This window comes from Paramisgurnus dabryanus, chromosome 21, assembly GCF_030506205.2.
Source record: "Paramisgurnus dabryanus chromosome 21, PD_genome_1.1, whole genome shotgun sequence".
Classification (NCBI taxonomy): domain Eukaryota; kingdom Metazoa; phylum Chordata; class Actinopteri; order Cypriniformes; family Cobitidae; genus Paramisgurnus; species Paramisgurnus dabryanus.
Window position 1 is genome coordinate 15,920,069 of NC_133357.1, and position 14,050 is coordinate 15,934,118.

A 14,050-nucleotide genomic window follows, 5' to 3' on the forward strand; every position below is an offset into this window, starting at 1 on the left:
ACGTGAAAGAAAACAGCATATGGCCAGAGGGAGAATGGATGAAATGAAATGATGCTTGCAAAGTGTGATTCAAGGCTTGGCATTGCTGAAGCTAGCAACCATTGGAGAGCAGAACAGCTTGAAAATGGGCCAAACTCCAGACTCCAATGGACATTTATTAAATATAACACCTGATTTCAAAGGAAAACTCCCAGAAAGCCACAACCAAAGAACAGCCAGACCATAAACCATGTAATATACTTGAGAACGTCCTCTGTTTAAACTATAAATGAAAACTGTAAATGTGTGGTGGTTTTGGAAGCAAATATAAGATTGAGAAAGAGATAAAGAAATGATTTATGAAGAACAATATTTAAAAAAATTAAATGGTGTGTCCTGCCGATGACACATTAGCAAACATTACAGTATCTGTTCACAATAATTCTCATGAGTGCATCTGTTTGACAAATGTGCCAATAGGACTAATTGGTGTAAATTACAGTAATGAGTGATTACATGTACTCACATCGCTTGAATCTGGCATGCAGTTCCCGAGAGAGAGCATAGTATAAAACACCAAGACCGCATGATTTACCTACTTCATAAAATATCCATTAAGCACAATTGGCTCCAACATTCATTCAGCGCAAACCACATCCACCCTTTACACAATCAGTGAGTTACATCTACACCAAAGCCACATAAAGCTTAACAAACATGGTCTGCCTGTACTGTATATACAGTAATTGGCCTCAGCGGCGACTCTTGGTTTACCTTGAAGGATTCAAAGAAACCCCCTCCACCTCCTCCTCCATTCTCCATCTTTTCCTCTTCACCTCCCAGTCCCATCATGGCCTGACTGTTGATGTGCAGCTCTTCATACAGTGTCTCCAACAGGGCGCATCGCGTGCGCTCCTGCCGACAATAATAATTTTAGGTATTATAGCGTCTGAATATAATGCAAATGAATATTAGTGCTACTGTCACTCACTTCTAATTTGGCAAATTTCTCCGCTTTGTAGCAGGCATATTCGGCATTGATCAGCTTGGTTAGCAGGAATTCATGAAGCTCTGGTCCCTGTGATGAACATGCAAGGATGAAGGTAAAAGTAGGGTTGTACATAAAAATTTCATTTTATACCCTGAAAATAAATTTCTCTTGGCCTGAACCTATGACGTTGCATTAAAAAAGATGACAGTATTATATGCATCTAGATACTTCATCTACTCACTTTCTTAAAAATAGCTGGGTTAGGGAGAGATGGTCCAAAAAACGGGACATCGTCTCGTGCCGTCACTGAAACCTGGACAGAGACAAATTCATGTACAATTTATTGACTCAAAGGGAAGCGTTACAGAAGCGTAGTATCACCATGATAATGTACCTTATACAAGACATTGTCAGAACAGGCGTTTTCCACCTGCACCACAATATAGGCATGGAGGAAGTTGGAGGCAATCATGTCTGGTACAAATGGAGTGCTTTCATCTTGAAACACGATGGCAACAATGTCGTTTCCTATGTGCCTTTTCCTCTGTAGCTGTGAGAACAGGGATAGTGTAACTGTAAGAATGATATCTTCATATATTTTATATTTAAAGGTCACCTATTATGCCAATTTTAACAAGATGTGAGTTAAGTCTCAGGTGTGCCTAAAATGTGTTTATCAAGTTTAAGCTCAAAATACCCAACAGATCATTTATTATAGTATGTCCAAAATGCTCCTATTTGGGTGGGAGGAAAAACATGCTCTTTTCGTGTGTGTACCTTTAAATGCAAATGAGCTACTGCCCCTCACTCCCTTACCAAAAGTGAGCAAAAATAAATTTGATTCCTGTGAATACAGACAATAGTATCTCATTATTGAGATATGGCAAACAGCATACAACTCACTAAGGGTGGAAACTATGGTAATGCGGGACTGTCAGTCAGAGGCTGTGGGCGGGGTTTGATCAGTAGGTATGTTTACATGCAACCAATTAATCCGTTTGGCTCAATTGTATTGAAAAGCCTTCTATAAACACTTTATTCAATACAATTGAGGTCGATCGGATGCAAATTGGATCGTATTGAAGAGGGTGGTTTCTTCCGATCTGTAATCCGATCAGCAGGATAAAAGTACGCATGTAGGGCCCTATAAAATCCGTCTTATTTTTCCCCAAATTCCGTTTAATTTTTTCCCAAATTCAGTTTTGTCCGTTTAAATTTTTGCAAATTCCGTGGATGAGAGACTGCATGTATCTTTGCGCTCACAGCGAATGGAATGTTGACAAAACTTACAAATTAACAGTTCTCCGGTCACATCCAACTCATGTGGGAACTGCTTGGAACTGAGTGCTTGGCGTCGAATGTATTAATTTTTTCGCGGACGAAAGCAGAGTCGTGGAGAGCCGCTTTGCATGGTTTCAGTGTTTTGGAGGGGGTCTGAAACGACGGGAGGGGGTGTGTCGCCCAGATTTACTTCCCCCAGTCTGCATTTCCCCCAGAAATACCTTCTTCTCCCACACAAAAACAGAATTTTATTCAAAATATGTGAAATTCCGCAAAATTCCACGTTAACGTTAGATTCCGTGTTCATTTGCAAATTCCGCGATTCCGTGAATGAGGAAATTATAGAGCCCTACGCATGTTAACGCGTGAATCGTAGTATATCCTCAATCGGATGCAAAAATATATTATATTTACCGCTTATATCACATTATTCTCGACACAGAAACAGGCAATAGCAAGACAATGGCAACACACATTATTAAGGTATCGTTAATGGGGTCACGCACTGTACATGTGATGGACTTTCTGCATTTATGTGTACTTTTTAGGCTACTTAAAGCAATAAAATAGCATTGTGCCTTTTTCATTGCCTATTTCTGAAAACTTCTTAAGAACAACTTTCTCCAACTCAGCTTTGAAATAAAGCGTGTACTCGAAGATTGATGCTGTCCGCAGCGTGGCGTTGCCAAGTCCTCTGCTTTTTTCTAGTTTAGATTTAGCTAATGTTTAAACTGTGTCCACCAGTTTTTTTTTCTGGGGGTTAAAGATGAAAGGATTTTGTTCATAAGTTATTGGTAATTGGGCTGTGAATAGTTTTGAATGTCCATTTGGGATGGCTCTGATCCCCGAATCTGGCAAACCTGCCTGCGCGCTTGCGCAGAAGTTTGGTTCGGATTCTATATAATGTACATGTAAACGAACATTTTAATCAGATTGCAATGTTTAGGGTGCATGTAAACTGTATCGTCGTAACCTTCAATCGGATTAAATTCTGTTGGATTGACAAAATTTTGTGCATGTAAACATAGCCAGTGTGACATCACACGGTTCGGTTTTATGGGAATAAAAAAAAGAATGGTGGATTTTTTTCATTGTAGGGTTCTTGTGTTCACACACTACCAACACACATTTATGTCCAAACACCTTATAAAAGTGGATTTTGCATAATTGGTGCTTATGTAAAAGGTTTGCACTTTTGTCATGTGCATTAACTCAAACCAAACAGCTGTTGAGGATTAAAAGTGACTGCACTTGCAAAACGGTTTAGCAGAGCAAATCGCTGTTCTGGACTCTGTTGGATCTGTGTTGTTTCATCCCACGACTGGGTAAAATATGGACTAACCCAACCACAAGGTTTTACATGATGCACATTTACACATCTCGCTGTTAGGTGATAATAAATTCCATTTTTTTCCTATTTTACTTTGTGTGACTTTGAAACAAAGTATGTGTGTATTATACAGCTGTATCTCATAGCATATCTCAACAGATGGCTGGCAAGGGCAAACAGTAAAGGCAATAGGTTTAAGAGTGTGCCGCCCACGTCAACCCAGAAATCCGTTTATCCCTATACGCTTTCCAGCTCACTGCGTGCACATATGACAGTGAGAAATAAAGCTCGAGAGAGAGAGAGATGGGCTCTGTGTTTGTGTTCCAAATGTAAGATTCCCTAAGGAGTGAGCTTTAAAAACACTTATCCTCTGAGGGCACAGCACTGCGAGTGAAGGTGAAGAATGAAGGTCACTTTGTGAGTCAACAATCATGTTCGGCTGAAGGAAACAGCATCTGCTCCAGCGCTGAAGACTAGATTTCAGCCCTTCTGTTATTCCGGATCTCTTACCTATTTGGTTTATTTATAATTTCACATGAGCTTATTATCTACAAACATCTGATTACATTGTGTAATCAAATGCTTTCTATGATTACATTAAAATTAGCAGGCAAATTAACAAGGCCTAGAATAGAGAAGCCATACTGTCTGCATGGGCCGCAACATGAAGAGGTTGTGAATACCTGCTGTGTGTCACCCTCCGTGTAAGGCAGCTTCGTGGACACGTGGAACATGATCTCCTTGTTGTGGAAGTTATGATACACAGACTCCAAACCTGTCTGTCCATGCGTCACGTCCAACCCACCACGAAACCTAGAAGAAAACATGCAATGTTGAAGGCTATTACTAACATTAAAATTTTCAGTTGCAAGAATGCTAAATTATGTGGGTTGACATCATGAATGTTACATAAGAACATTTAGTTTTCATCATTCAGACACACCAAAGCTTTAGTTTTTATTTATGAATGCTATTCAACTATTCATCTAGTGCAATATCAGACTCCTCTGAACTGCGCAATTCTGTTCATGTTTTTACCCTTTGAAGTCATGAAGCTCAATCTTCTGTCCCAGAAACTCTAAAAACTCCACAAATGCAGGACTTTCCTCATTATTCTCAAACAGCTCCTCCTCTGTGGTCTACATAGATAAAAATATAGGGAAGTCTTAAAGTCTGCGACCATTTAAACATCAAAATGATAAACTTAGACAAAAAGCTAAAAGATTTAGCATTATCAAAAATAGAATAATTGAAAAAGTATAATGGAAATATTTTGGTTAGTATACTGAAAATGTTAAACGGACACTCCACTTTTTTTGAAAGTATCTAATTTTCCAGCTCCCCTAGAGTTAAACATTTGATTTTTCCGTTTTGGAATCCATTCAGCCAATCTCTGGGTCTAGCGGTACCACTTTTAGCATAGCATAGCACAATTCATTGATTCTGATTAGACCATTAGCATTGCACTCAAAAATATCCAAAGAGTTTTATATTTTTCCTATTTAAAACTTGACTCTTCTGTAGTTACATCTTGTACTAAGACCGACGGAAAATTAAAAGTTGGGATTTTCTAGGCAGATATGGATAGGAACTATACTCTCATTCTGGCGTAATAATCAAGGACTTTGCTGCGGTTCCATGGGTGCAGCAGGTGCAATGATATTACGCAGTGCCCGAAAATAGTCCCCTGCTATTGAAAGTTACCAAGAGGACTATTTTCGGGCGCTGCGTAATATCATTGTGTCTCCTGCAGCCATGGTACGGCAGCAAAGTCCTTCATTATTACGCCGGAATGAGAGTATAGTAAGAACAGTAAGTAGATTTACCCCCAACTAGTGGTGAAATTGTATTTTGCATTCAAACGAATAGTGCTCTCTAGCGCCTCGCTTTTCCAATTGTGTGTTGCAACTACGGAAGCCGTTGTGTACTCACTGATCTCCGTGTCCATTTCAGCTGGTTCATGTGTTCTGAACGAAAACGCGTTGTGGAAACGCTAGTGCTTTTTGTCCCTCTCTGCTATTTTAGTTTTTCAATATGGCAGAACGACATGGAAGCCTTCTTGGACTTACCCGTTCAATGTAAATAAAGAGAAGAAATTCTAAGCTTACAAAGAAGCAGATCATTGGCAGAGGTCATTTGACACCAATGAGGACATATTTATGAATAAAGACATTGATTTTGACTAATAAAATAGTTAAAAAACTACACATTGACCAGTTAAAGTCCAATCTGGGACTTTTGTCGACATCTAGTGGTGAGACTGTGAATTGCAACGGCTCACTCCACAGCTCACCCCTCTTTTTCGAAACGCATAGTGAAGCTATGGTAAACATTTGCATTCAAATGCACCACAAAAGCCTTTGTCACATTCATCACTGTTACTTGAATTATTAAACAAATAACAAAGTAGTTCAGCCTTTCAAAATCAGTTATCATGATAACAAGAACCTATAATGACACTGTTTATTGTTACAGCAGAGCGACGAATATTCAAAAGACCTCAAAAAACATCTCCAGGACAAAAGGGAACTCTAAAATTAGCAAACCTAAATGGCTCGTCGTCATTATGAGTCAATCAGACGAAATCAGATGAAAATGCAAATTGTTCCTCTGAAAAAAACATTCTCCAATTTAGAGTCAAAAAGATTAAAGCATAAGTGCAGATGAAGAGTTTTAAGGGCTAAACCATAATGTTTGTTTAAACATGTGCACATCCCGAGAGCCTCTGTGTAGTGGTCAAGCCTTCCTGCTGCAAAAAGCTAAGTACAGTATGTAAACACACTGATCCATGGGATGAAGAGACACTTTAGGGGCATCTTGGGACCTCCTCTATCTTGCTAATGTACTAAAGGTGCTGCTGACAGAAATCAGAGACATCTCAGGTTGCTCTTATCTCCAACCTTAAAGGTCAAGGAGCTGCTATAACTCAATCAGATCTCTCATCTGGTTCCTTGTCCTAGAGAACAACAGTTTTAAATACAATACAAACATTGACAATCGTTTGAACATTATTATTGTATCAGCTGAGGAAGAGGTAGAGAAGAGAAAGATCTAGCTGTTCGATTCAAAAGAATCGATTCAGCAGCGTGTGAGACATCTCGAAGGTGTTGTTGAGATGACTTACGACGCCGAGTTATAAGAAAAAATTCAATTTGTGCGTCTGCTGAATGAGAGAAGCTGGGAAGTGTTAAAAGTTTTAATGCGACTCACCTGTCCAAACTTTTGATAAATGACTCCAAACTTGAAGTTGTTGCTTATAACATGTTCGTCAAAAGTGACAATGAGCCTAGACGCCTGAAAGAGATGCAGACAATATAAATAGTCTGATAAATATCCTTTAGGTAATGTTCTGTCAACACTACATTATAAACCCTCGAGACAGGTGGAGAGACACGGCAGATTCCCTTTAGACTTGTCTCATTTCCTAGTGACACACTTTAATAAACTATGACAAATGATCTAGCATCATGTCCATCACTTAATGCAGTTGGGTCATACAGAACAGAAAGACAGAACAATGATTAAATTCTGTGTCATGAATGAAGGTTTATGTACCTTTGGGTAGAGCACAGGGAAAAAACGGTCCACATTCACCTCTTCACAGACAAGCTGAACAATAAAAAGAGAAAACGCATATTCATTATCTCCTTATTCTTCTTTGATCTAGTAGAAGTTATGCAACACTATGGTGTCTGTCCGGGCAAGACAGGAGAGGCTCATGGGAGAGGGAGACAATCAATCAATCATGTCACTCAAAGAGAATTGTGATAAATTGCAACCATACCACTAACCCATCAGCCTTCATCTCACATTCGCGCTCACCTTGGCCATCTGAACAATGTTGGGGAATTCGGTCAAACAAGATATTGGAATCACGTCGTGATACGTTTTCATTTTTGTTCTGCAAAAACAGAACAGCATTAGTAAAACACAACATACAGCAACAACACTGCAGTAGAAAAATTCATTTGTCAGTGTTAGTATTTTTGTCATTTTTTAGATTAACCCTTAAATGGTCCTCATTTCCTGTTTACATTGCTGGCCCTTGGGGTCTATATGACCCCAAAATTGATGGCATAATTGTAAGAAAAATATACATTTTCAATAATACAAATAATGTATAATTTTTGTTTACTTCTCATCTATACTATAAAGCTGTGTTTTGAGAGAAGAAATGTTGTACCCATTTACCTCAATTACACCATTAGCTTGCATGTGAAATATAGATTTTTCTTAATAAAAAACACTTAAATTATTATCTAAGGTGTAGAATTCCACTTTTTGCTGGTTAGAGATCAACCTAAAGTAATTACCGTTTAAGAAAGAAATAGCTTTGACCAGCAGAGGGCCATAGAAAGCCATTATTTTACTGGATATGGGCAACTGTTCACATAACTACTTTAGTGATACATTTTGTGAATTTATGTATATATATATATAAACATAAGAAAGTGTGTGTGTGTGTGTGTGTGTACCTGTTAATTATCACATTGTGGGGACCAATTGTCCCCACAAAGATTGGAATAGCAGTATTTTTGTGACCTTGTGGGGACATTTTAAGGTTCCCATGAGGAAACAAGCCTATAAATCAAACAAAATGATGTTTCTTGAAATTGTGAAGCAGGAGAAGGGTTTCTGTGATGGTTGGGAAATGGGTTCTACTATGAAGTGTTCTGGCTCTAAGTTAGATATTATTCCAGCTCGTCTTTTTAAGGATGTTTTTTCCACCATTAGTCATATTGTAACTACTATCATAAACAGCTCCTTAGCAAATGGCGTAGTTCCAGTTAGTTTTAAACATGCAATTGTGCAACCAATGTTGAAAAAACCTCAACTTGATCCAGAAATGTGCAGTAATTATCGACCGATCTCTAAACTGCCTTTTATATCTAAGCTTTTAGAGAAAGTAGTTTTTTCACAGCTTCAGTTTTATTTTAACTCTTTTAATATGTTGGATACATTCCAATCTGATTTTAAATCATTACATAGCACTGAGTCAGCTCTGTTGAGGGTTACAAATGATATTCTGCTTGCTTTAGATTCAGGCTCTTGTGTTGTGCTGGTTTTGTTAGACCTAAGCGCTGCATTTGATACTATTGATCACAATATCCTTCTTGAACGGCTAGAATATATGGTAGGTGTCAAGGGCACTGCATTAAAGTGGTTTGCCTCCTACCTTGAGATGAGGACTTTCTCTGTAAATTTTGGAAATTGTTCATCATCATCTGCACCTGTTTTGTTTGGTGTGCCCCAGGGATCTATTTTGGGACCATTATTGTTTTCTCTTTATATGCTGCCTTTGGCCCACATTTTCCAGAAGTACAACATTTCATATTACTGTTATGCAGATGATTCTCAGCTTTACCTTCCAGTAAGACTTGACACCACTGCGTCATTTGATGTGTTATTGGAATGTGTAGATGATATTAAAAGGTGGATGACAAATAATTTTCTGCAGCTAAATGAGGAAAAAACAGATGTTTTAATTCTTGGTTGTCCGGCAGATTCTGTTCCTGCTCTGAAAGCCCAGTTAGGTCCTCTCTCAAAAAATGTATGCACCCAAGTCAAAAACCTTGGAGTAATTTTTGACTCTTCACTACTCTTTGACAGACAAATTAGTGCAGTTATTAAAGGAAGCTTTTTCCATTTAAGATCTATTGCAAAGCTGAAGAATCTTCTCTCAAGAAAAGATTTAGAAGTTGCAATTGTAAGATAATTTCCTAAATAAGATAGCACCTCCCCAAAGGACACTGCATGGGGGCAAAGTGAGTGCGCGGGAAAAGCCTCTCTCCACGATTCACAGTGGACTTCCCACTGAGACACATTTGGGTTTCAAAGACACACCTTTAGGGTGTCATACATTTGTATTCTTTTCTCTAAAAGCAAACTGTATATAAAATGCTACATGCACAAAGAATCTAAAATCTGTATCTTATTTGTTTTCTATTGGAATGTCTCATTGCAAGTGGTTACAATGGTCTCACTCTTATAACAACAGAATTCAATGTTAAAGTATATGTGAAACTTCATTCAATGTTGATAGACACCTCCCTTTCTAAGCATAAACCAATCACCCACTGTATACAGATTAAGGACAGCCCTTAGTTTTTACAACAACCAATCATTACCAAATTCCTATATGCTTTGTTCTCTGGTTATTTAAGGAGATGTGTAGAAGATTTAGGCGGGACTTTCAATATCGAGAAATGCACCCCCATGATGCTGTCCTGGCACAGCATCATGTATTTTTATTTTACTTTGAGGAATCTGTAACCAGATCTTCATCTCATTACCAGGTATGCAATGGGTTTTCGTTTGATTTTCGTATTCGAATTGGAATGTAAATTGGCTTCTGAATTATGTTTTACCTACCTGGTTAATAAATTGTGTTTGGATTATTCTGTGTTGCTACGAAAGTTATTGACATGATTAGTAAATTACGATGTATCCTTGTTACCGCAATGTCTGAAAATCAGGCTAGTATTACGGACCAAAATCCCAGACTAGATGGCATAGTAGTACATCAGCGGAGGATTTTGGAGATCCGACTAGCACTTGGCGTTAGTTTAAGTTAAATTAGATGCGTGGAGGCTAATTTCCTGTTTAGAGTAACAAGTAAATGTTGTCTGACCACTCTAAATCAGATGAGCCTCAGCCTCTGGTTATTTCAATATTAATCTATCTAAGTTGCATATTAAATTATGACACGATTATACAAAGCTATCATTGGAGAAGACGGTCAGTTTGTTTTACGATAGTGGTCGTGAGCCTCTGGTTAGAAATAAATATTGTAATAATTAAGTTGCACCTCTATGGGGACTAAATAAAGTATGTTCAGAGATGAGCACGCGTAAAGGGCGGCCTTCTGAACATATGGTCTAACCTCTAGCAGCGACCAAGCCTGATTCGGTTGTGATCGTGGGCCCGCATGATTATTAAATATTAATAAACGGCCGGTGCGTGAGTCCAAAGCGACATGAGTAGCCGAATGAACGGATGCAATAACAAGTAGGGCTAAACAAGAATGACCAAACATCCACCCAAATTCTGTAACTGTTAAAAGTAATTCTCAATCCGATTTATATTAACATTATCTTGGAGTCAGATAATAATACAAAATTGCATAATGCCAAAACGTCATCTGCAAGCGCCGGAAAAGACAGAACGCGCTATAATCCTCGTTTGGATTCCGCCGTTGGGCCAAACGGATGGATGGGGTCATATTTGGACCCTTACACAATTCAAGCATTTGTGACATCAAGATTAGATTATTGCAACTCTCTTTATTGTGGTATTCCGCAATCTTCACTATCTCGATTACAAACTGTTCAAAATGCAGCTGCAAGACTTTTGACTGGGTCTAGAAAGAGGGATCATGTTTCTCCAGTTTTGGCATCTCTTCACTGGCTTCCTATTAAGTTTCGAGTTGATTTTAAAATTCTTATGTTTGTTTATAAGGCGTTGTCTGGCTCTGCACCTAGGTATATAAGTGATCTAATTGTACCTTATTGTCCTGGTAGGGCACTTAGATCTTCAAACCATTTGCTTTTAAATGTGCCACGAAGTCGTTACAAATTAAAGGGTGATCGGGCCTTTTCTGTGGCTGGGCCCATGCTTTGGAATGCTCTCCCTTATCATGTGAGGTCTGCTCCATCATTGGACAGTTTTAAATCTAATCTGAAGACATATTTTAATATAGGTTATAATAAATATAATAAATAAAGGTTGTTGTTGTTGTTGGTATAAAATGCATTATGTCTATGAAATGTCCCCTCAAAACATGGAAACCAAAATGTGTGTGTGTGTGTGTGCGCGCGCGTGTGCATGCATTTCTGCATTTGTGGCTGATTTTATTTGCCAAATTCTATACAAATGCTACTGTGGCAGTCATACCTGTGTGTGTTTGTGTGAGCATGTGTTTTCTTCATTGCATTTGTGCACACATACCAGGCCTTTATTTCTGTTTGGAAATTTTCAGATTTATGCTGGATGTATAGATTTTTTTGACAAATGAAAAAAGTAGCATTTCCCATTCATTTTCAACTGAGGTCATATTGACCCCAAAGACCCCGAACAACGTCGTAACTAGCTGCTGAACCAACATAGTACGATGCATAGTTGGAGAAACTAACTACCATGACTGTTTCCCAAAGGCATCATAACTTTTTCGCACATTCGTCATTTGAACCATGTTGGTTTAACAACATAGTTGATGATGTCACGTGGGAGGTGAGGTGCTAATGAATCTGTGCAAATCGATTTAATGTCAGATTACTACTGTAAATAAAATATATTGCATCAGAAGACTGATTTTGTTATTGTGATTTAGTTATCTGTTGTTTATTTTCAAGATATTTAATTCATGTGCAAGTTCCCTCTTACGTCACTCCTCCCAGGGATTCCCCAGGGTGTTAAAGCTCGTAGGACATTTACAAATGGAGCGCTTTAATTCTGTTTACAAACCTAAAGACGCAAAATAATTTTTTATATATTTAGAATGATGAATATAGAATGTTCTACATGTTTTTTGCTTATTTTGTTCAAAAGCATGATTAACTTAAGTCTACATATTATAATAACAAGGAACTATGCTTCGGGAAACACCCAATCCTTGACCCTCGTCAGTAACGCCGTAACTTACGACAGTAGTTGGCTAACGATGCTTTTTGGGAAACGCACCCTGATTAATACATTTTAACATACCTGCAGTACAACCGAATCAAGCCCAGTTTTTTTGTATGTATAGATTATTTAGGAAAAGTCACAAAATTGTATATCTCTGAGATAAAGGGAACTACTTTTTTAACTAATAAAATATCAATTGGGGTCATATAGACCCCAAAGACCGCTACAGTACAAATACGTCATCGTCTGAGACAATTTAGTGACAAAACACGCTCTGTAGAACAGTTTGTCTGTTTGGGGCTAATGTAGAAACATGGTGGCGACTTTTATGTAAGGGGACCTGCAGTGTATGTAGATGAAAATGGGTCATTCTAAGGTAATAAAAACAATACAGTTCATTTTGTAAAGTCTTTATACACCACTGATATTATATAGTTATGTATATTATATTGCATTTCTGTCAAGAGATCCTTTTAAAAGTTACACAATGCACCTTTACAGCAACCCAAGGTTGTGTTTGGTAACATTAGTAAATGCATTAGATCAGTCGTTCCCAACCTCTTTCACTTCAAGGCCCCCCAGTTGGCCACAACAATATTTGAAGACCCCCACTTACTCACATAAAATTAAATAGAACTTGGAATGACTAGACAGATGTATATTCACTACTAAAATGGCCAAAAATAATAAACATTTAGATTTTAGCTTGTTTTAGCTTTTTTATGCTTGTTTTGTCCAGTTTTTAATAATTTTAAGTCATCTTGAGCCCCCCTTGGAAATCTGCAGTATAAAGCCATCTTCACTGAACATAAATGTCATTCTTTACAGCATCACCTCACATCACACGGGGAGAAATAAAAACTCACAACACTACTAAAACTGTAACACTTATCAAACAGCTCAGATCTTCAGCAGTTGAGTGTCACTGTGGCATCATTAAACATGTCACACGGATCTGATAACAAGAACATCCTGCTGTCTTCCCTCCACCCACACTCAATGCCCTATATTCTCCATCTGGTGCCTAATGCGGAAATGAGGGTGCCGTGAACATTTGGCCTCTTTAATTCCCATGAACGTGTTTTATTGTACATTTTGAGGAACATTCACACATGTTGTCAGGGAACAAATATTACTGTGGTTTTAATACCCAGTATAAAAGCCAATGCTGCCATCAAATAATGGAATTGTACCAGATACTGAAGAGGCAAAGAGAAAAAAGACAGGATGGTGGGGAAGAGATCTAAGAGAGGGAAAGTGAGATGGGTGGACAAAAGAGAAAAACAGAAAAAGGTCATACCTGAGCATGAGGCGGAGATGCTCCTGGTCCCCGATAACATCATATTTCATAGAAAACACCAGGTGGCCTAGGGCACTGTCCATTGAATAATAATTAAAATGTTCCTAATGAAAGACCAGAAGGGGAAACTGTGAGAACTCATTAATTTTTACACATACACACACTTATTTGAGTTTGGTGTCCAAACACTCCCCACACAATGCTAACTCATCACTATTTTATGCACATTAGTCTTATTCATAATGGATGTTAGATTTGAATACATTAAGCTTGCAGAGGCTAAAATCTAATGTATCATAATTATGTTTGCTTACTAAGGTTTGTGCAATTTGGTTACACACTTATTTAAATGATGTGCAAATTCACTTACCAGTGACATTTAGTACACTATATCAGTGCAAATCCATGCATCTCATTTTCTAACCACCACTAAATCACTGTAACTAGCCACTATTTGCCCTTTATAGTGCAAACATGGCATCTTCTTCAAATTCTGAATTGCCTAGCCAATTTTAGTTATATCATTTAGAAATGCCACCAAATA

The 14,050-nt window shown here is 38.1% G+C and overlaps 1 protein-coding gene across 13 annotated transcripts in view; it reads right to left on the reverse strand.

Moving 5' to 3' along the window:
* The window catches only part of rap1gapa (RAP1 GTPase activating protein a), a 106,614-nt gene that overhangs the window by 13,788 nt on the left and 78,776 nt on the right, over positions 1-14,050 (reverse strand). For all 13 annotated transcript variants that reach the window (XM_065285877.2, XM_065285870.2, XM_065285868.2 and 10 more), the window contains 10 exons: positions 13,507-13,610; positions 7,404-7,482; positions 7,137-7,190; positions 6,792-6,875; positions 4,620-4,720; positions 4,265-4,394; positions 1,365-1,520; positions 1,212-1,283; positions 971-1,057; positions 754-894 (listed from right to left, as the gene is read on the reverse strand). In XM_065285877.2, coding sequence (XP_065141949.1) covers positions 754-894; positions 971-1,057; positions 1,212-1,283; positions 1,365-1,520; positions 4,265-4,394; positions 4,620-4,720; positions 6,792-6,875; positions 7,137-7,190; positions 7,404-7,482; positions 13,507-13,610 — 1,008 coding nt within the window. The remainder of the gene's footprint in view (positions 1-753; positions 895-970; positions 1,058-1,211; positions 1,284-1,364; positions 1,521-4,264; positions 4,395-4,619; positions 4,721-6,791; positions 6,876-7,136; positions 7,191-7,403; positions 7,483-13,506; positions 13,611-14,050) is intronic.